The sequence below is a fragment of the Nematolebias whitei genome, chromosome 21, assembly GCF_014905685.2.
Source record: "Nematolebias whitei isolate Nwh7 chromosome 21, NemWhi1, whole genome shotgun sequence".
In the NCBI taxonomy this organism is placed as follows: Eukaryota; Metazoa; Chordata; class Actinopteri; order Cyprinodontiformes; family Rivulidae; genus Nematolebias; species Nematolebias whitei.
Window position 1 is genome coordinate 4,337,542 of NC_056518.1, and position 20,284 is coordinate 4,357,825.

General features: G+C 41.5%; 1 protein-coding gene across 1 annotated transcript in view; it reads right to left on the bottom strand.

The window, feature by feature from the left end:
- Positions 1–2,775: 2,775 nt before the first annotated feature.
- The window catches only part of LOC119427474 (lysyl oxidase homolog 3B-like), a 109,521-nt gene continuing 92,012 nt past the window's right edge, over positions 2,776–20,284 (bottom strand). Inside the window, exons 9-10 of the mRNA XM_037695100.1 lie at positions 2,996–3,107; positions 2,776–2,910 (exon numbers count right to left, since the gene is read on the bottom strand). Of these exons, the coding sequence (XP_037551028.1) occupies positions 2,837–2,910; positions 2,996–3,107 (186 nt within the window). The 3' untranslated portion in view covers positions 2,776–2,836. The remainder of the gene's footprint in view (positions 2,911–2,995; positions 3,108–20,284) is intronic.

A 20,284-nucleotide genomic window follows, 5' to 3' on the forward strand; every position in this document is an offset into this window, starting at 1 on the left:
GTGTTAAAACGAGGTCCAGCGTGTGACCATGTTCTTGGGTGGGGCCGCTCACCTGCTGAGTTAAATTAAAAGAGTCCAATAAATCTAGAAAGTCCTTCACCAAGGGCTTCTCCGGACAACACACATGCAAATTAAAGTCACCAATAAGCAAAAAGTGAGTGTATCTCTGAGTGATATCAGCCAAAAAGTCAGAGAATTCATTTATGAAGTCCTTAGAACGAGGTGGGCGGTAGATGAGCGCACACAGGACCGGAGGAGAGTGTCCAAGTTCAAAGGCGCTCAGCTCGAAGCTGGCGCGGGACACCGGGATGGACAACTGTTTACACGCAAAGTTTGCTTTAAAAACTGTTAATAATCCCCCCCCCGCGCCGACCTGATGGCCGCGGGGCATTGCAACATACACAGTCCGGAGGAAGTAGTTCCACCAAGGCGCTGGACTCACCATCAGAAATCCATGATTCTGTGACGAACAGAAAATCCAACTCCTCATCTTTAAAAAAGTCATTGAGGATAAACGTCTTGTTGGAAACAGACCTTGCGTTGATTAAACACATCTTGATATTGTCCGACACAGGCACAGCCGTGGAGGGAGACGCGCGCGCCAGCGGGCGCAGGTTATGAAGAACGGCTCCTCCTGGTCTGCTGGTGCGGCGCACAGGTAAACAACTCCAGGTGTTTCCATGGACAGAGCGCGCGGGCAGCTGGCCAGCAGCTGGGCCCCGGGAGCACCACGGGTCAGAGAGGAGATGATCAGATCCAGAGCGAGTCCTGTTAGAATAATCCACACTTTGCCTCAGTTTCACCAAAATCCCTGCACGCTTCCCACGATGTCTGCGACGTTTCCTCCATGGAGAAAGGCCAGGGTCACGCAGAAGGAACGCAGGAATCTCAGATAGGACCGGTGGGGGAGAGTGCTGACCGCTGTTCAAAAACTCCGCGGGAATTTCAGCAAAAGTACGGAGCTCCAAAAGTGCCCGACGATCATACTGAAAATATGACTCGGCACACTGCACAAACCATTGTAAAAATAACAAAAATAAAATACAAGCAGAGAGCGAGAGACGGGCAGCCCTACACACCGGCGCCATCTTGAGCTGGCGGAGAAATGAGTGCCCGGGTGTTTGCCACTTTTTCTAAAAATAAATGAGTGTGATCTAAAGCGCTGGTTAGTCTCTAAATATTAAGATTATCTTTGTAGAGATCTAGTAGAGTGCTGTATGAATGGATAAATGAGGGAACAGATTGTGTTGTAAAAAGCTTTGAGTATCTTGATAGAAAAGTGCTATGTAAATACAGTCCATTTACCATTCTATGAAGCCATGCTGTTGTAATGGATGCAGGTTTGCATTGTCTTGCTGAAATAAGCAAGACCTTTCCTGTAAAAGACAACGACAGGTGCATCTAATAATATTATAATATCATTTAAAAAAAGTTATTAGGTAATTATTCAAAGTACTGAGGACGTTGTAACCTAAATTCCCAAAAATAATTTCAAGATGCAATTTGTCTGACCACAGAAAAGTTTTCCACTTTGCCTAAGTCAATTTTAAATGATATTTGGCCCACCCAGAGCAGTCAACAACGCTAATGGATGTTCACATAGGTTCTTCCTGATAGAGCTTCCACCAGCATTTGTGGATGGCACAGTGAAGTGTGTTTATATAGATAATTATTTTCAGAAATCTCCCTGAGCCCATGCCGTGATGTCCAGGACAGAATCAGAACAGTTCTGAATGCCTCTGAGAGACCAAAGGTCAGCAACCAATCTTACCTTGATCTTTGTGCTTGGAGATTTTTTTTTTTTTTTCTGACATTATGAACTGCAGATATTCAAGGGCTTCCAATTTTCAACTAAGGAGCATTATTCTGAAATTGTTCCACTGTTTTTAAGACTTGTAAAACTGCACATCTTCTGTGATTCTGTTTCTTTTAAAAGCTCCACTTTTCTTACTGACCTGCTGCCAACTAACCTAATTAGTGTAAATTGATCCTCTAGCTCAGGGCTATTCAACAAAACTGCTCATAGGCCACAGTTTCTGAAAGCCAATAGCTCGGGGGCCGGACATCCAGGGATTAAAATCATTATGTAAATAAACCAATGTTTACAATGATCGGTTATCTTTTAAATTTGTTTATTTTATTATTATTTTTGAATTGAATCATAAATGCAATAAACAGAGCCCAGAACCCAAAAAAAGTTTTTTTTTAAATGAAGTGGGCCAGAGATGGCCCTCGGACCGCCAGTTGAATAGCCCTGCTCTAGCTGTTAATTATTTGTACCAATTATTTAAATAGCCTTCTGTTGGCCCTACCCAAATATGAAATGTGTTGCTACTATCAAAATGGAAAATTACTCTTTTTTTTTTTTTTTTTTTTTACAAAAAAAACCCCCCAAAACAATTTATGTAAATATTTGATATATTTACTGTGTTCCACAGTGAATAAAATATGGGTTTATATGATTTGCAAATCATAACAGTCAGGTTTTATTTAATTGTAAACAACATCCCAACGTTTTGGAATTGGGTTGTAAAAGAAAATTTAAAATGTAATTTCTTTCAGGATATAATATGCAAAATAAAAAAAACATGGTTGTACATTGGCCTACATAAACTGTATGGCTTTAAAGAAATCTAAATTAAAAATGAGCATAAGCTCACTTCAGCTAGAGAAAACCAATTTGCCATTTCAAGTATCAACACAACATACTAATTAAAAATAACATGGTAGGGATCCATGTTACCATGTTAGTTTAAAAGGGTTTTGTCTTGTTGTCTGCGCTAGTTAGGTCTCCGTTTCAATCAGCACATTATGATTTTGGTATGTTCAATGTTTATTAGGATATTCTGTTGTTCAGCTGCCCAGGATATTTCTCAAATATCCTCTCTGCCTCCTCACTGAGTGCATCACCTGCAGATTAAAACACAAAGTGGTATAATTTTTAAACAACGTTTGAAATAAATGCTGGATAGTTGAGGTGTTTTGGACTACTTACCAATGTGGCAGTTATGGAACCAGATCCGATGCCCATCGTATTTGCAGTTGCATTTCATGGCATTGTTGGTAAAGTCACTCTCAGCCACCTCGTGATTTGGATTGATCACAACCTGAACAGAAGTAAACATTAAAGTTACAGAGGAGAGTGAAATATTTCCACATTAAAAGCCTGGCATTCCCCAAAATGATTAACATTTGGAGTCGGCCCTATTCAAGCCACCGTAGCAAACTGAATTTAAAAAGTACAAACAAAAATGACTAACTCAAACAGTTTTATGGATGTTAAGCTAAAATTGGATGTAGTAGTAGCTGAGAGTCATCCTTAACACAAACTACAAGTGTTAACAAATACAAAAACATGATGGAGTTTATGTGGACTGTCAGGGGAATTTTGGACAAGGTCAAGGATGTTTATCACTAACTAATGTTAAATTACTGTAATGTTGCTCCATGTGTGTGAGGTCAGAGAGTTATTTTTCTCTCTCAGAGAGGAGAGATTTGATTTGATACAGCTGGGAGTCCGAGGCTTCTTAGAGTAAATAAGATCGTGCAAAGATATTTTTATCCAACATTTTGGTCTTTTGAGTGCCGGCCCCAACATCCCTTCGGAACCACAAGGCTTGGATTTGAAACCATGGGAGAATTAATCTGAACTGAAAGTTCTCCAGTATGAATTGCAAATTCAGGGAGGCAAGGTCTGCTGGTGTTTTGAGAGGTGGTGGGTGGCAAACGGGAATGCAGCCGCATGGAGGAGGTGAGAAGATTACGATATGTTTATTATTTTGGGAAGATATCATTAAGAGACTCACAAAGGGACTCCATTAGGCAGGTAGCCAGGGGCTGTCATTTTATCAAAAGGGGGTTCAGAGAACCCTGCTGTATTTCTCGAGGACGTACAGAATAGAATAAAGGTTTGGGGGACCTTGAGGTAGTCAGGGACTGATATAGAAATTATTATTTTAATGCTTTTATGCCAATCTAGACCTATATTATACTTATTTAAACACACTTATACAACGTGTTATTCACATATTAGGGATTGTATTTTGTATTATGAGGTGTTGGGTCGCCTTCATGCCTGTTCAAACATATACTTTGTGTGTGTGTGTTGCTTATAATATTTAGACACTGTTTGATGGTTTGCAGAAGGAACGAGGAGTGCTCTTTAGGAATGCTTTAATAAGCATTAGGAGTGCTCTTGACCTGGAAGCTTTGGCCCGCTTTTACGGTCACAGGCGCTCCTTACTGGAAGGATGAGCCATCGCTTTTGATGATGGTTTAATTAGATCCGTTGTTCTGGTAACCATCAAAACTTGCTTTGATCTGCTCTCACGCGATCAGGGAAGCCTTTATAAGAAATGTATCAGACAACAGAGAGTTGGGAGTCCTGGTGTGGATCAGCACGCGCTGAATGCCATATACCAATTTTGATGTGATTCTTCTTTACCTGGGTCGAAAACGACTTCCCGGCCAGTGTCACGGTGAGAAGTTATTTCATATCAATCTGTGTGTTAAGAGTGTACATGTTTTTTGCTTGGCTGTTCTCTGTGGCAGGATAATAAAGGACACTAATTTATCCTAGCAGTTGACAGCTTCCTCTGTGTTTTATTTTTTCCTTCTGGTCTGAATATCTGTGCCGACCGTTTCACGAGCCCTTTTGATAAAGAATTTCACAATACAGGGACTATCATTATGTGGGATTGGAGGTCTCAAATTAGGCAGGTGACCAGGGGCTATCATTCTCCTAAAAGTCACACAGGGTCTTACCAATAACGATTTTGTGTTTAAAGAAACTGTCCGGAATGATGATGAATGTGTTGTATGTCTGAGAAACAGAATTGAATGCTGTGTAAGCATGTTGTGATTGTCTGTCCTTGCAAGTAACGTGCATGCTCACAAGAGAAGAACCAGACAAGTTGTTTAATGACATAAAATATATTTTGTTAGTATAGAATTGAGTCCTAACATTTGTTAAACATTACTGTACTTCTGTATCCATCCATCCATTATCTTTACCCGTTTCTTCCATTTTGGGTCACGGGGGTCGCTGGTGCCCATGTCCAGCAATCACTGTGCGAGGGGCGGGGGTACTTCTGTATTTACAAATAAATTTTAAGAACACGTGAAAATTGTTCTTTGACAAGGTCATCGATAAAAAAAAAAATAATAATGTTAAGAGGAAAGAGGGTGCAGGTAGTACCCCTGCTTTGAGTTTATACTCTTTGTTGCATACTTGCTGTGGGTGACAAGCGTCCAGAGTGTCATAAAAACAGCATAATCATCATCAACTTTATTTATAAAGCGCTTTTAACACAGCCACAGCTGAAACAAAGTGCCGAACATCAGTTAAAAACAAGAAAAGAAAGGTGAAACAAAGCTACAAAGCCAAGCTCACAGTGAACTAAAAACTCAATTTAAAACATAATAAAACGACGAGTTAAACAGAAAAAAATCTATACCAATAAAAATGAAGTAAAATCAAGTCTCAGTTGGGTTGAAGGCCAATGAGTAGTGATGAGTTTTCAGACGGGTTTTAAAAATGGACAGTGAAGGGGCCTGTCGAATGCGCAAAAGCAGAGCGTTTCATAACTTAGGGGCACTAAAAGAGAAGGCCCTGTCTCCTCTAAGCTTCCTCTTACTCTTGGGAATGACCAGAAGCAGCTGGTCAGCAGATCTGAGTGACCGTGTAGGAGTGTAGTGGTGGAGAAGCTCTGTTAAATAAGGTGGGGCAAGGTTGTTTAAAATCTTAAAAACAAACAAACAAATTTAAAAATGAACTCGAAAATACATGAGCAACCAGTGGAGAGAAGCAAGGACAGGTGTGATGTGCTCTCTTTTGCGTGTTCTAGTTAAGAGATGTGCAGCAGCCTTTTGCACCAGCTGCAGATGTGCAAGTGAGGACTGGCTGACTCCGAGATAGAGGGAATTGCAGTAATCCAGCCATGATGAAATGAAAGCATGGATTACTGTTTCAAACTGTTTTGAAAGAATAGATTTTACCTTTGCTAATTTTCTCAAATGATAAAAACCAGACTTTACTGTGGCCCTTACATGTATTTGACTGTCGAGTTTAAAATCACTGTCCATCATAAAACCAAGATTTGTAACTGTAGACTTTAGGTACATCGTCAGGGGGTCTAAATCGACTGGAGGGCTCAAACTTTTTCAATCCCTGTGGTGTGATGTTGCACGTTCGTGGTGAGACGTATTGTGTCATTTCCTGTTTCTCTGTCGGTAGCTCGAGTGAATTGTTTGCTCGAGTCGTCTCTGTTTTCTGGATTTATCTGTCTTTTGCACAGTTTTTCATTCTAGTTCAAACACACTTAGTACAGTTGTTTTTCTACTGTTGGATAGCGCTTAAAACACCTCTTATCTTTCAACACTTCTCAATTTTTATTGGTGTATTTGGCTCTGCTAGCTCCTGCTAGCATTAGCTTAGCATGGCTGCTCTTCTCTCCCTGCTTCCTCTGTTTTCTCTTGCTCCGTGTGTCAGATGTTTAGTTACTCCTCTGCCTCCTTTAGTGGTAATGATACATGTAACAAATGTAGTCTTATGGTAGCTTTGGAGGAGAGGCTGTCTGAACTGGAACCTCGGCTCCGCGTTGTAGAAAAACCAGTAGCTAGCCAGGTCCCCTTAGACAGCGCGGAACCACAGAGGCTAGCTCCCGTTAGCGGTCCTCCAGCAGACCCCGAGTAGCCGGAACCTCAGGTCGGCCTGATCAGGTGACGGTCCGGAGCAAGCGTAGTGCTGCTAAGGCTAAGCCCCCAGTTCACCACCAACCCGTTCACATTTCTAATCAATTTTCCTCGCTCAGTGACACACCTGCTGAGAAGCAGACCCTGGTTATTGGCATCTCCATAGTCCAAAACGTGGCTTTAGGGACTCCAGCGGCCATAGTCAAATGCATTCCGGGGGCCAGAGCAGGTGACATAGAATCTTATCTGAAACTGCTTGCTAAGGCTAAATACGGTAAGATTGTTATTCATGTCGGCGGTAATGACACCCGGTTACACCAATGGGAGGTCACTAAAATTAATGTTGCTTCGGTGTGTGACTTTGCTAACACCATGTTGGACTCTGTAGTTTTCTCCGGCCCCCTCCCCAACCTGACCAGCGATGACATGTGTCAAGGAAGCTGATGTGCGGAATTCAGCCTGTTCCTACAAAACGAACATGTCATTACATGCCCCGCTTCAAGGCCTCGGAGTCTGAGATAATGAAAACCATGTGTAAAGAAACGCATACACTTACACACCACATAAACACAAATGTATATGACACACACTTACACAACTACATAGACACACACACAGGCTTGCTTGGACACACACACACGCGCAAAGAGAATAGCAGAGCAGAAGATGTCTTCTCTTTTTAATAAAAATTTCCAGTTTCAGATGAATGAGAAAGATGTGTTTATAATAAATCAATAAACAAGTAGATAATCAAGTAATATTATAAACTTTGTGATTTTAAAATATAATCTGTTTTAAGCTTGTTCATGTTGTTGATTGTTGAAAGAAGGACCCCGTGGTTTCACGAATGTTCTAGAAGAAGTTATACAAGCAGAGGTATTATGCAAGGCCAAGCCCTAGAAACAGCTCTGAGCTAATCAGAAACATGCAACTCAGCATGACCGAGCAAAATTGAACAAAATACACCCAGATTTTAATATGCACGAGGAGTGACTGGCAGATCCTCATAGATGAGCCTGAGAGTCGGGTCCAAGCCCAGCCCAGAAGGATGGGTTTGCCCGATGGCATGATCGGTCTGGAGGTGTCACGTCAAAATATTAGGCTATATAAACAGAAGTTTCTGTGAAAACTCAGCTGTTTGGGACCCACTACTCGTGCGAGGAAACTAACGGGACCTGCGGGGATCACGAGACGATTGTGGAATAATAGGACAAGTTGGACTGGCTCAGCTGGAGAAGAATAAAGGTGAAATCCGTTGGAATACGCTTATTTTTGGAACTATTCATCAACCCATCAGCCCGGATTATTCCTAAATCCTTTTTCTTCAAATTCAACTAGACCGAGGACCAGAAACGGCCCACATCCAAGAGAGATGGGGAAATTTGCCTCTTGCTAATTCAGAAAAATGGTGAGGACGTTTCTCAAACTTAGTCCTTAATAAAACCTTAAAGCAGCAGTGCATGAATTGACAAGCAGAAAAATCAATTATATTATAAATCTGGTTGCTCAGAGTTGCAGAAGGGTCTTCCTTGCAGTGAGAAATAATGTGTTGGGTCAGGTAGAGAGAGTAGGTAAACTGTGTGGGTACTTGTGTTCCTGAGTGAGACAGGGCGTGGCCGGCCAGACTAAAAGATGTCCGAGGCCGAGCAGAGAGGAGTCCAAGGGCCAGTCTCAAGCCCATCCACAGGGATGGAAATCTACCTTGCCCAGGAAAGGTCAACAACTGGAAAGGGACTAAGGAGTGAAAATTATCCATCATGTAATCACTTTGTAATCGAATGTAATCATTATTGTGCATACCGCTGTTCCCCTGCAAAATTTATTGATTAAAGCAAAGCAAAACGTAAAATTCTGGATTCTTATTTCAACACCCCTTTTGTTCTTGGAAGTGGAAAACTTGGTTCAGAGAAACAACAGAAGCATGGGAGGTTTTAAACGTTTTTTTAAGCTTTTGATTATAAAACAACATCCATGAGCCTTGTGTCTAGGCTCTAAACAACGCCAGATTGATTAACAATTGCAACGCTAAATCAGGAGATGAGCTACCGTTAACTTGCGCTTCCTCGTCTGCTAAACGTCCCCACTCCTGCTGCTAGGTCGGGCGAGGCACGAGGTGAGACTTTGGGTGTGGTGCAAGGATCGGAGGTAGTTAACAGTCTGGGTGAATCATCTCAACACAGCTTTAAAACTAAAACTGTCCTAGGAAACAGCTGCAGGTAATACCTGAGCAATAGGATTAGTTTTGAGACCCGTTGGAGGAGAGGCTGCGGTGAGGGCGTGGCATGTGTCCTGTGCCTACTTCACTCGGGAAAGTAAGACACATGTTTAGCCGTATATCGTCATTTAACCGCTGGGTGTCCAGGTGGTGTTCTGACAACGACATGGGCTACATAGATAACTGGAATTCTTTCTGGGGAAAACCTGGCCTGATTCGGAGAGATGGCATCCATCCCACTTTGGACAGAGCTGCTCTTCTTTCTATAAATATGGCTGATTTTGTTTATCCCCCAAATTATTGACAACCCAGGGTCCAGTCCAGGAAGCAGAGTGTTAGTCCTCCACACCCCTCTGCTGCTTCTCCTCTGTTACCCACCCACACCCCCATTGAAACAGTATCAACTCGCCCATGGCTCAAATTAAATAAACCAAAAATCAGCTCTAAAAATATAAATCATAAAAATCTGATTAAAAATAAACACAGTTACTTTACCAGAGCAAAATCATAAAATCATTAAATGTGGATTATTGAACATCAGATCTCTTTCCTCTAAATCCCTGTTAGTTAATGAACTGATAACTGATAATCATATTGATTTATTCTGTCTGACAGTAACTTGGCTATAACAGGAGGATTTTGTTAGTATAAATAAATCCACTCCTGTTAATTATTTAAAATTTCATGTTCCTAGAACAACTGGCCGAGGTGGAGGAGTAGCTTTTATTTTTCAGTCAGGATTATTGATTAATGCCAAACCAGTTATTAGTTATGATTCTTTTGAATCGCTGTCCCTCAGTCTTTCTCATCCAAAATGGAAATCAGAAAAGCCACTTTTACTAGTTGTTATATATCGTCCACCAGGCGCTTACTCTCAGTTTTGTCTGAATTCTCAGAATTCTTAACCGACTTACTATTAAATCCTGATAAAATCATCATAATGGGTGATTTCAATATTCATGTAGATGTTGAAAGTGATAGCTTAAGCATAGCTTTAATAATTTAATAGACTCATTTGGTTTTATCCAAAACGTCCGCACGTCTACTCATTCTTATCACCACACTCTTATTTAGTTCTGACCTATGGTGTTGAGATTAAGGACTTGGTAATAGTTCCTCAAAATCCTATTCTGTCCAACCATTTTTTAATAACCTTTGAGTTTACATTAAATGACTACACAGTCACTGAGAGTAAATTTCATCTCAGCAGGTGCTTATCTGAAAATGCTGTAACCAAATTTAAACAATCTCTTCCATCAATGTTTTCCTCTGTCTTACAGAGTAATGCATCAGAGAACAGTGACTTAGATCATCTAGTTGATCATCTTACAACTTCAATGCAAACTTCACTTGATAAAATTGCTCCACTGAAAAAGAAAGTAATCAATCAGAGGAAACTGGCTCCTTGGTTCAATTCTGAGTTACCTACTTTAAAGCAGGCATCTAGAAACCAGGAGAGAAAATGGTGCTCTACTAATGTTGAAGAATTTTATTTAACTTGGAAAGATAGTCTGCTAACATATAAAAAAGCTCTCCGTAAAGCTGGAACTTTATATTACTCATCTTTAATAGAGGAGAATAAAAATAACCCTAGGTTTCTGTTTAGTACTATTGCTAGACTAATTAAAAGTCCCATTTCTGTTGAACCATGTATCCCTACAACTATAAGTAGTGATGACTTCATGAGATTCTTTATAAATAAAATTATTTCAATTAGAAAGAAAATTCAAACCATCCTTCCTTCTACTATCTCTAGTCCCCTGTCAAATGAGGCACCTTTAAAAATTTCACTAGAGCCTGATTTATGTTTGGACAGTTTTTGTCCTGTTGAGCTCTGAATTGTCAAAAATAATAACCTCATCCAAACCATCCAACCAACTGTTAAAGACGGGAGCTGGCTGCTGGCCACCGGATCCGGAAACCCCCTCCAGCCCACGTCTTTACCCCGGGCTCGAACCTCCCTCAGAAGTGGCACTATACTAATCAATAAATCAAGGAAACGTCAATTAAGTTTTACCGATTATATTAGAATAAGGCAGGAAAAAATTACATTTTCACAGCGCTGGACTCTACACAATCTGCGATGCGTTCACAGATCCAGAAGCAGAGCCCCGAAGTCCCATGTCGTCACTCATTTATGGGGTCCTAGACTCTGCCTTTCGCAGAAGGGGAGCTCAGCCTATCAGTGTATGAGGGAGAGTGACTAAGTGTGGTTTTATGTGTACTGACGTGTAAGGAAAACATGAGACGGTGCTTTAAAGCCTTCCTATGTGATGTGGCAAGCTGATTAAGCTATTTCTTGATAGATATTGAATTATCAGGGAGACTCTCTTAAGAGTTTGCTGGCCCAGTTTAACCCAGTTAGAACCGGGTCATAATTTCATTATAATCCCGTCTCTGAGCAGATCAAAACATAGGACCAGTCTAAATAGGAAATATCTTAACAACTCCCCCTGGGCGGGGGAGTTGTTAAGATAACTTTAACAGTTGGTGCTACTTTAACTTTTATGTTAAACTAACATAAGTTGTTAAGATATTTAACAAAATACATTACAGACTGGCCAGCTATGCATCCCCGAGCGACGTAGCTGTTTTATTTTATTTTTTTATATACATTTTTATTCTCGTCTATTTTCAGTCAGGGATGCGCTAGCTTGAACGGCTGAACCTTTAAAGTACACCAATTTATAGAATGATCCCTAGAAAGATTCTAGAAGAAGAGTGATCCCTAGGAATGTCTAGAAGAGGTACCTAAACGAAGAATATATGGATGGTTAAGATAGGGATAATTAGACATTTTTAGAACAGGCAGAGAGGGACAGATAGAGATTAATTTCATGGTCAAAAAAAGAGTTAAACGTTTTTGCTGGATAAGGTTTTTGCAGATGAGTATATGGATTTATTAAAAACAGGGACAGATAGTTTTTTAGAACAAGCAGAAAGGGACAGATAAATATTAATTTCATGGTCAAAAGAGGGTAAAATGTTTTTGTTGGATTAGGTTTTTGTACAGCTGAAGATAGAAAGACAGTGGTTTTTGTTGTTTTGATTGATTGTTTCTGTTTGTTTGTGTTTTAGGTTCTAATTTTAATCTAATCAAGATAAAAACGATGCCTAGTTGTTATCTGTAATAAACAAGGGTCAAGGATGATGGAAGAACAACTGCCTGAAGGCTCTGTGGGAGCCTATATCGGGGCAGGAAAGAAAAAACTACGTAACACACTTTCGTTTCAAGAATCGAGGAGACAAATTGAAACATTTGATAAATAGACAGAAAAAGTCATTGCAGATGGGTTTTTTGTTGATTTAAATAGCCCTGCACCAAGCATTGAAAAGCAACGTTGTTATGTAGCTACATTGAAAAACCGGTTGTCACAGGCACGTACAAAAGCTGAAGGTGCAGTATGGATGATGAAGAGAAAGGCACTAAAAGAGGCATTGCGAGCAAAGGATTTCCTAAACCTTACAAGGTTTTATTTCAATAACTTTTTTAAGACCCAACAGGACAAACCGGAGAATGTGGCTTGGGAGATGGCTAACCCAACCTTAAAGGGGACTGACAAAACAGGTGACCCTGCCCACATGTGGACTGGTGAGTTCAAGCAGCCTACATGCAGTAACTCTACAACTAAAACACACACTCACACAAGGCAGTCACAATAAGTCATGCAGCAAAAATAATGCTAAATTGTCAACTAAAAACAACAAACAGGTCGGATTTAGTGAAATTAATCCTAACTCAAGTCAGATGCCGGTAGTAAAAATAGAAAATGGAGAGATTACCTTTAAAGTTCAGGGATGCCCAGTTGTAAATAGGGCAGACTCTGAGGGGAGTACAGAGTGGACAGACGATAGTGGGGACGCAGGTAGAACAGAGATGGACACCAAACTACACACAGAGCAGAGGGCGGTACAAAAGGTGGAACACCTATCTCGGAGATCTCTAACATGCTGGGGGAAATAAGTGAAATGAAAGAGGAGCTCAGACGGATAGGTAGGGACCTATTTGAGAGTGAGGACGACACAAAGGAGGATGATGTGAGAGAGCAGTTAGATGAAGGAGTGTCTATAAGGACTAGTGTGTACAATATCTACCCAGAACCAATGGTAGTGGACAAAGACCAGGGTTATCGAAAACATCCACAACGTACAAAGCGGAGGAGTAACATGGACCATGACCGAGGCCCAACATGCCAGTTGCCTCTGGTGGTGACACGTAATAGAGCAGGCCAGGTTAACAACACTACGTACCATCCCCTAGCTTATGCAGATAACGCACTCCTGAAATCAACCTTACCCGATCCGAAGAAAGGGGCACACATTTGGATAAAATAATTCCTACAAGCATTTAGCAGCCAGATAATAGCCCTGGGAGATGTTAGAGCTTGTTTGTCACCCCACTTGGAACCTCATGAGATGCTAAGGTTGGAACAAAATGCAGGGACAACAAATTTAGATCAATCCACGCTTTTTGAGGGACAGGCTCAGAGATTTTGGCTGGCTCTAAGAGACATGTTTCCAGTGAGAACAAATTCTAATATTCTAAATGATGCGATTAGAATACAGGAAGAGACAGCTGAACAATATGTGTTCAGAATGTTGAGAGTGTGGGAGGAACAAACAGGGGTTGTGCCTCTGTCGCCACCTCTACAAAAACTGTTTAAACAGGCTATGATAAAAAGCCAAACGGGCACAGTGAAGGAAGAAATGCTAAAAATGGTGGGAGGAGAAGAGATGGCACTTGAGCAGTGGATGGCAACGTTAATATACCACATACAGAGACAGGATGAGGCACTCAAAAAGGAAAAGACTGAATTCAAAAAATTACAGGAGCAACTGATGAAAGAGCAACTCAAGGATCTGAGAGGGAAGGCTAATGAAAACAAAAAGGCTGAACAAGAACATACAATGGCACAAATGGGCCCCACGGCTCCACCCCTGATTTCAGATATAGGAGTGAGTCAGATGTATCAGAACTCGAAGAATTTTCGATATGCCCCGAATAGAAACAGGGGAAGAGGTATGAGAGGGAGATATCGATATGGAGATCAAATACCTTCAGATGAGTTTCGGTGTTGGTACTGTGGAAAAATGGGGTACCTAGCAAGAAACTGTAGACAGAACAGAGGCCAAGGATGGGGTGAGAATGGGCAAAACAGAGGAGGGTTAACACTAGGCGAAAATGATTTTGGGTATCCTCCGCCGTCACCGGATCTTACACAAAATCAGAGCCAACAGAGACAGGGAGCCCAACACGCACCTCAAGGACCCCCCACACATGTTGCTCCAAACTCAGGCCAATTTTCACAATACTAGGGAGTCTGGAGTCCCACACATGAGGAGAAATATTTAGATGAATTTCCAGCTCCTTTGTTAGATATCATGATCGGTGGGAGGTTTTTTCCGTTCATGGTGGACACTGGTGCACAGTTTAGTACTCTGAATATTGTTCTCCCAGTATCCTCAAAATACACCGAAATGATGGGATTTTCCGGTGAGAAGCAAAGATGCTATTTTTCACAACCAGTAAAATGTCAAATCCTGATAACTCAGCCTCACATTGAATTCATGCATGAATTTTTGATCCAGAAACAATGTCCGCTAAATCTTTTGGCTCGTGATCTAATAGCGGCTTTAGGGGCAAAAATAATTTGTTCTCAAGTGTACTCCGATGTGATTTTTCCTGACGGTAAAATTTTTCAGATCCATAATAAATAATAAAAACCAGATGCTCCAACTGGAAAAGAAACAAGAGGAAAACGCTTATCTATGGTGGGGTAAAATCGTGCACAATGAGTCATGTGATCTGAGAGAGATAATGGACAGGTGGAACATTTGGATTAATCTCTTGAGACCATACAAAAGTCCAGCTGACTATGTTATGCTGAACTACTTGCTGAACCCTGATCAGACTAAAGAAATAGACACATACGAGGAAAAATGGGAGGACATATTTAAACCGCTCCAGGAGCAACACAGTTGTGATGAACCTCATCCTTGGGTAAACTGGAACACTGTCTACATTTGCCCAGAAGGTGTCGCTGCTGCAGTGGATTTGGGTGAGGAAGTTGGGATGCTGTACCAGTTAGGCCGGGAAATGCATCCTCATTTGACACTAAAGATAGCCACAGGTGGACAAGCAAAGAATTTGGGCCCAAAAATAAAGGACGCAATAGAAGCCACAGATTGGAACAGAGTGCAAGGTACACCACTGATGGATTACTGCCTAAGTTGTGATGCTTATCGATTGAATTACTCAAGGAAGCTAGATTTGACCCTGGAAAAGGTAGAGCACAGCAGACAGCATGGTAGAGAAAACACAGATTCAAGAAGAGCATTACATTTACTAGAGGAGGTGCCAGACAGTCTGTGGTCAGGGGGCCCATTTGATGCAGGTTTTTGTAATCGGATTGAACCCATTTTTTTTTGCAAATGAAAACAGATGACATTGTTTTTCAGAAACAATATCCACTTTCTAGGGAAAAAACCGAAGGCAAAAGGGAGACTATTCAAGGGTTGTTAGATAAGGGAGTTTTGGTGAGGTGCTACTCTGAATTTAACACTCCCATCACACCTGTTATGAAGGCAGGAAAAGGCATTTTCAGGCTAGTGCATGACCTAAGGAAAATAAATGCAGGCCTTAAAACTTATAACTTAGACACTCCAAATCCATACATCATGCTGTCTAATGTGGATGAGAACTATAAGTGGTTTAGCATTCTGGACCTTTTGAATGCCTTTTTTTTTGCATTCCAATCGCTCCAGAATGTCAAAAACTATTTGCATTTACTTTTGAGGGTCAACAGTTTACATACACCAGACTGCCGCAAGGATTGTCGGACAGCCCCTCCTTGTTCAATCATGTGTTGGAGACTTTAATGAGATGATTTCAGAGTGTCCATCTTGAAGGAAGCTGCATTCTCCAATATGTGGATGACATCTTGATTGCTGGGGAATCTGAAGAAAATGTAGCACAATTAACAAAATAGTTTTTGATCTGGCTTAATGATGTGGGATTTAAAGTTTCTAGGGAAAAACTACAGTTATGTCGCCCCCGTGTGGTATTTTTGGGGAGGATAGTTTCAGCTAAAGGCGTCGGGATGACTAGTAAGCATAAGTTCAGCATTTTGAGCCACCCTAAACCAAAAACTGTGCAGGAAATTGTCCTTTTTGGGTTTGGCAAATTACAGCAAAAACTATATCCCAAATTTCACAGAAATTGCGGCCCCACTCAGAAGGCTGATGACAGATGTAGGGTACACACAGACCTTAAAGTTCCTATCTTCTGGTCCATCAAAGCTGACACATCTTTTGTGAGTTTAAAGCAGCTCTTGCATGATGCGTCCGAATTGGCATCTCCGGACTTGGGTAAAATGTTTGAACTTGATGCTAAGGAAAAAGACGGTTTTGTGAGCTCAGTACTGTGGCAGTCTGGTACTCAGGGGAGGAGAGTCCTTTGTTATTACAGCACAAGATTGGAGCCAGTAGAAAAAGGTCAACCCAGCTGCACTAGAGCACTTTGCACCATTTCTAAAGCGATTAAGGGGACATCACACACAACGAGAGGTCAGGATGTTAGGGTCCATACCACACATTCTGTCATGAACTACATATCCAGCAATAAGTTCACTCTCAGCCAACAGAGGTCCAGTAAGCTCCAGGACATTCTACTCCAACCTAACATTCACTATAAGAGCTCAGAGAACACCATGGCAGTCCCAATGTCAGATGAAGTCCCCCACGATTGAGGCGCTAGTGGCAAAAGAAGGACATTTTTCCAAGTGTGTTCACTGAAGCGATACAAGGGGGTGAAGACATTTTCACTGATGGACACAGCCATGTAATGCATGGGGGTAGAATAGTTGCTTCTTATGCTGTTGTGTGCAGAAACTCTGATGCATCCTCTGATAATGAATGGTTGACCATTGAAGCTGAATTGATTCCCCCTCCAGCTTCAGCTCAGTTAGCTGAAATAACGACTATTACCAAAACTTGTGAGCTTTATGAAAACAGTGTCATTAACATCTTTACTGACTATGCCTATGCTGTGAGGGCGGTGCACGTGGATCTAAAGTATTGGATAAGAACAGATTTTCTAACCACCATGGGAAAACCTGTGAAACATTTGAGTCAGATGTTGAAATTAAAAGAAGCTTTGACTATACCTAAAAGGGTGGCCATAATCAAATGCCCAGCACATCAGGCAGGATCTAGCAGGATCGTTTTGGGGAATAATGCTGCAGACAGGGCAGCGAAACACATTGCCGGTTATCAGAGAAAAACTGTAAAAAACTTTCAACTTACACAAAAGGTAAATGAATCAGAAAAAAAACACAGAAAAAACTTTGACAGAATTACTTGACATGCAGAAGGCAGCTGCACCCCACGAAAAACAGGCGTGGATTGACCGAGGGGCGACTAAGTGCAATTTCACTGGTTTGTGGCAGTCACATGATGGTTGAATTGTGGTCTACTCTAGTCTTCTTGTCCTCCTATGTGAGGAGGGTCACAAAAGAGGACATCAGTCGGGAAAAAGGCTGATGGATCTTATCAGTCAAAAGTGGTGGCATCCTTACCTAAGTGATGTTTGTAAATATTTTGTAGAGACTTGCTTTATTTGTTCAAAGTTCAATCCCAAAAGTACATTAAAGCTGGAGATGGGAGCATTCCCTGTGCCAATGAAACCATGGCAGGAAGTGGTCATTGATTTTACAGACATGGGAGTGAAACAGAGGGTAAGAGGTTACAGATATTTGCTTGTCTGTGTTGACACTTTTACCAGGTGCGTTGAAGCAATACCAACGAAAACAGAAACGGCTCAGGAGGTCATAAATTGGCTGACTAAGGATCTGATACCACGCTATGGTGTACCTGATTGCATCAGATCTGATTATGGCACTCATTTTACATCTGATGTACTAAAAAAAACAGAATAATTTTTTGGGATCACTCACAGATTTGGTACTGCTTATCACCCTGCTTCACAGGGTTTGGCAGAGAGAGCAAACCAAACCATTAAACACCAACTTGCTAAAACATGTACAGAAACAAAGATGACATGGTTGGATGCTCTACCATTGGTGCTGTTTTCTTTCAGATCCTCACCAAATGAACAGATTGGGCTGACCCCACATGAGCTGTTAACAGGGAGAAAGATGCCCTGTCCATTCACTGCTCGGTTGAGCAGTGGCAGGGAACCAGATTTGGACTCACAAGGGGAAGAAATGGAATCGTACATTCATCAGTTGTAGTCTGCTGTGAAGTTCTTGTCTCACAATGTACAGGAGGTCCTCGCTAAAGATCCAATGAGTGAAGATCCACAGGAGATTGTTGAAGGAGAGTGGGTGTACAGAAAAATTTTCCACTGGACCTGGTACAAACCAAGGTGGATAGGACCTTTCAAGGTGGTAAGCTCCACAAAATACAGCCTGAGAGTCTGGCTAGATGATGAACACACAAAAATAAGCAGAAACTGGCACAAATAACACTGCAGAAAAGGGGAGCCGCCCACAGTTAGAGACCTCAGGGAAGTCAGAGAACACCTAAAGCGTATAGGGGAAGACATGGAGGACGAGGAGTAAATTGAGTTATGGCTGATGCAACATTAAAACATGGGTTTTTTGGGGGGTTCTGACCTTCATTATTACAGTAGTGACACTTGCACTGCTGGGGATGGAGAGCAGGATACCGATAGGGAATGTAGATCTGGAAATAGCTAATATCAGAACTGAGTACCCACAAAAAATTGTTACCGTTTTAGGACGAAATACAAAGTTCGTGATCAGGACACGAATAAATGTGTGGGGAGATATGGAGGTATCGTATTTCAGTACACAGCTAACAGTAGTTATACCTTCCAGTTCGATTTGTGCTCGGTAATTGACTGTGGCGACACACCTGAAACATGGAGGGGGTATGATGTTTATTTATGCAGAATGAGTTCGGATTAGATAGAGGTCTCCCCTTCCTGCCCAAATTGGGATTTAGTGCTGTGGACAACTAGACCGGATGGATGGGCAGCAGCAGGCCGCGATTTTGGGGAACTGAAGGAAAAGGTTTCTCTTACAAGAGGACAGATTATTAACTCAAAAACTATGGGTAAGAACCCATTATTATTGTCCATCAGGAATATTGACCACGACCCTTATGCGACCACAGCACAGAAAGGAAGTATAGACAGAATAGGAGTAAGCTGCGACGGACACAATGATAATATGGGTTTTTATTTCACGTTAGGAGTTGATGTGTCGGGATACGATCCGTTGAGGTTGATAAAAATTGTGATTCAGTCGCCCAGTCTACAGGAGAAAGGAAAATTGCCACTGCAGGAGGAGGGGGTAGTTGTGCTGCAGTCGGATAAAATCCTATCTAGTGCATCACATGATTTTATGGAGACAGTTTATTCTCAAAAGAACCTGTGGTTAGAACAGATCCAGCGTGCAGTCGCCCAAGCGAAGGCAGGAGATTGTGTGGTTTGTACACCAGCAAGACCAAATCTTATTATGGTGAATATGGTTTTTGAAAACTCAGTGAATGACACTCCTTCTGAGGATGGCCACAGTGATATGTACTGTTTACTACAAGTGATGTCGAGGGACAACCTGGATAGAACATGTGAGGGCTGGGACAATATCTTCCCAGTGGCTCCTCAAAACATTACACCCCCTTTTTTCGAGCCTTCATTGATGACAAATACGACTGGCGTAAGGAATAATAACACTGCATCTCAGAGATACGACATAGGTACAGTACCATCCACTCACTCTCACCATATTATTGATCTGACAAACAATATTACTGCATCCAGATTATCTGTGAACCGAGCTGATCTATGGTAGTACTGTGGAGGGACAACTTTGGCTGGCTGGCTGCCCGCCAACTGGGCGGGCCAATGTGCTGTTGTGTCTTATATCACCTATTCAGGTCATTCCAACCCTGCGGACTTCCAGAAAGGATGAATACTCAAACCATGTGCATAGGCGTGCAATGTCTTTGGAGGAGGGCTCGCCTGTGTGGATTGGTGCGATTGGAATACCAAGATGTGTGCCAGATGAGTATAAACTTGCTGATCCTATTGCTACGGGTTTTGAGAATTTGCCATTAATAAATGCCATTTTTTCAATAACCCCAAATAAGAACGTGGATAGGATAAATTACATTCATTACAATGTACAGAGGCTGGCAAATTTTACTAGCGATGGTTTTGAGGCAATACATGGTCAATTGAAAGCCACTTCCCTTGTTGCATATCAGAATAGGTTGTCCTTAGATTATTTGCTGTCTTAGGTGGGTGGTGTTTGTAAAATAGTAGGGGAGGGATGTTGCACTTTGATATAGGAATGATTATTTTGATGCTTTTATGTCAATTTATACTTA